This window comes from Arachis ipaensis, chromosome B07 (assembly GCF_000816755.2).
Source record: "Arachis ipaensis cultivar K30076 chromosome B07, Araip1.1, whole genome shotgun sequence".
In the NCBI taxonomy this organism is placed as follows: Eukaryota; Viridiplantae; Streptophyta; class Magnoliopsida; order Fabales; family Fabaceae; genus Arachis; species Arachis ipaensis.
This window is the reverse complement of record NC_029791.2, coordinates 12,304,128-12,306,915: the sequence shown is the minus strand read 5'-3', so window position 1 is coordinate 12,306,915 and position 2,788 is coordinate 12,304,128. Positions and strand designations below refer to the sequence as shown.

General features: G+C 30.4%; 1 protein-coding gene across 1 annotated transcript; it reads left to right on the top strand.

Moving 5' to 3' along the window:
• Positions 560-1,682, top strand: LOC107606595. Its single transcript, XM_021106664.1, has one exon. The coding sequence runs from the start codon at positions 961-963 to the stop codon at positions 1,321-1,323; it is 363 nt and encodes a 120-aa protein (XP_020962323.1). The 5' UTR covers positions 560-960; the 3' UTR covers positions 1,324-1,682.

Here is a 2,788-nt window from a genome sequence, read left to right as displayed (position 1 = left end):
TATAAAAATATTTATCTTAAAAATTTAAATTATTAATAAAGATATATAAATAATTATAAATTTAATACATATATTTATCTTATAGAGATGAATATAATAAGGATCAAATCGGATTGAATATGGCCAAAATTTCGATCCGATTCACACTAAAATCAATGAATCTAATATTCACCGTTTTTAAACTTGGATCCAATTCGACATGATCCACATATTTGCGGATCAGATCAAATCGGATATCAAATATAATTGTAAAACATAAAAATATTTTTAAAAGCTTATTTTTATTAAAAAATATCAATAAATCCTTTTTTTCTATTCTTTTAAATATGTTTACTCTTAAAATAATATTAAACATATTTTTTTTAAATAATAAAATTAAAATAATACAATATATATGATAATTATTAATTAAAATAAAACATAAAAAGAATATTTACTTATTTATTTGTTTATTTTTGCGGATTCGTGGATTTGCGGAACCGCAAATATGCGGATATCGACATAAAATTCGCAATCTCATCCTATTAATGTGCGAATCAGATTTGATTCGATCCAATAGCTTTGTAAATTAGATCTTTATTAGTAATTTTTGAATCGAATTCAGATAAACACCACAAATATGCGAATCGAATCTAATCTATGAATACCCTTACCTAGCCGGATTTTTATTCATTGCGAGTTCACATTTAAGTCTTTTCTTATTACTTGCAATTATCGGGGAATCATGTATTAGAATATAATTAGTTCAATCATTGCAAAACTTTAAGAATTGATCCTCACACGAGTTTATTTTCGTACACTTGGTACACGCAAAAACTTTTGACTTTGGAATGATTTTAAATTCAAAACTTTCGTTGAAAATCTAAGGTACGTTTTACTTGTATTTTTACTTTTTATTTTGTCCTTTGTTGTGGGCAGGTTGCAAGTTTGCAAGAGGAGATAGATATTATTGGGAATCTAATGGCAAATTCTACAACTGGTGCTACCAATTGTGGCATAAATAATGTTGAAGCACCAATAACAAAAATGGAGTACTCGAACTGTGGAATACAATATCCTATGCAAGATGATGATGATGCTGTCACAACAACTAATCAATGTTATCAAAATGAAATGGCCAATAATATTCTTTCTCAAGAAGGAAGTATGACACCCCGCCAAGGCTATGGCTCACACATGGATATAGAGCTTCCAAATAATAATGGAAATGGGTTTGAAGGGCCATTTGTATTTGATGACCATCCCAACTTCAATAATAATAATAATCCATTAGAGAAGTTCCTATCTGGAATTGATCAAGAGGGATTCATGAACCACCCGTGATTAAAGCACAATAATGCAATCATAAAGAACTAGGCTTATAGAATTGTCATATGTGACTTTTGCTTAGCACAACTATGGTGCACGAAATATTAATGATGATTACATGAAATGATGAAAACCAATTTTGGTGTGGTATTTGTTTCAATATAATTGGGAGGAGAATCGATATTATTATTGCTCTATATATGTAACTATTTTTTTTTTCCACGGTATCCTCCAACCCGACAGGTCAATAACTAATCCGTCGTGGTACTGAGCTCCGTTTAAAGGTTTGTCGTTGGCCAATGGTTACTGCATGTACAAGGCGGGATTCGAACTGCCAACACTTGCTTAAGCGGACTAGTGAGCTAACTACTAGACCAACCCAACTTAGTTTAAAGCAAAGCATTTTACCCTTCTCTGTCTTCGGGTAGCGTTATGTTTATATAATACCTTCGTCCGTCCTAAGTCAAAAACCTTGGCAAAAAGTGTTAACGACACAATTGAGCATTCTACCTCGCAAAAGCATATGAAAAAGAAAATTTACCTTTTCAATTACTTTGGTCTCTTTCTAAAATTAGAAGATAAGTTATTATTTATTTATATATTAGTAATTTTAATTTAGTTTTTCTTTTATTTAATTTTGACGACGTCTTTATGACTGTCTCGACGACACTACTATTATTTATTTTATTTTTTACTTGTAATATTTGTCAAAAATTTTCAACGAGACTTTTACTCACGCATTTTTTTACTGAAGAATTCATTATTGACGTTGTGGCAGGCCATAAAACTATTGGTAAAAGTCGACTTTTTTTAAGTAAAAATTAAAGAATGAATTTTCAAACTTCTAATTGGTATTCATAATAATAGCACTTCTAAATTAGGATATATTACACTCAACATAAAGTATATTTACGATAATATTAAATAAACAAATAATTTTTTCTCACTTTCCTAGGGGTGTTACAGGTATGGGTATAATCCAATTATTATCCGACCAAAATCGATTTAATTCAATTATGTTGGTTATACATTTGATTGGTAATCGGGTCATCAATCCCCGATTAAATCCAATTTTAATTTATTCGAATATTTGTCATGGAATCGCAAAACTTAAACCAGCTCAATTATTCGATTAAGTTTATATTAATTTTTAAAATAAAATATAACAATATATATATTGTTTTTGTATGGATACTTGGAGGGAGAGTTCAGTCTCTAGGAATCGACGTCGAGTTGTTATCTTCGGTGCCGACCTTTGAGCTTTTTGGTAATCCGAGCTTTACTCCAAGAAGATGTTCAATCGCGTAGAGCTTTGAGTAAGAAACAAGGGGGAGTGCACCTGCAAAGGCACTCTGAAACTTAAGTCAGTATTGATGATTCAATGTATCTTTTTAGGATGGAAGATCATACCTTTTATGGGTGGCTATGTGCAAGTCGGTTACGCTTTCGCTTTATTGCTTGTATTAAAGAGCAAATAATA

Excerpts from the sequence above, each read along its gene's own strand:
- LOC107606595 (XM_021106664.1), top strand. The coding sequence starts at position 961 with ATGGCAAATTCTACAACTGGTGCTACCAATTGTGGCATAAATAATGTT.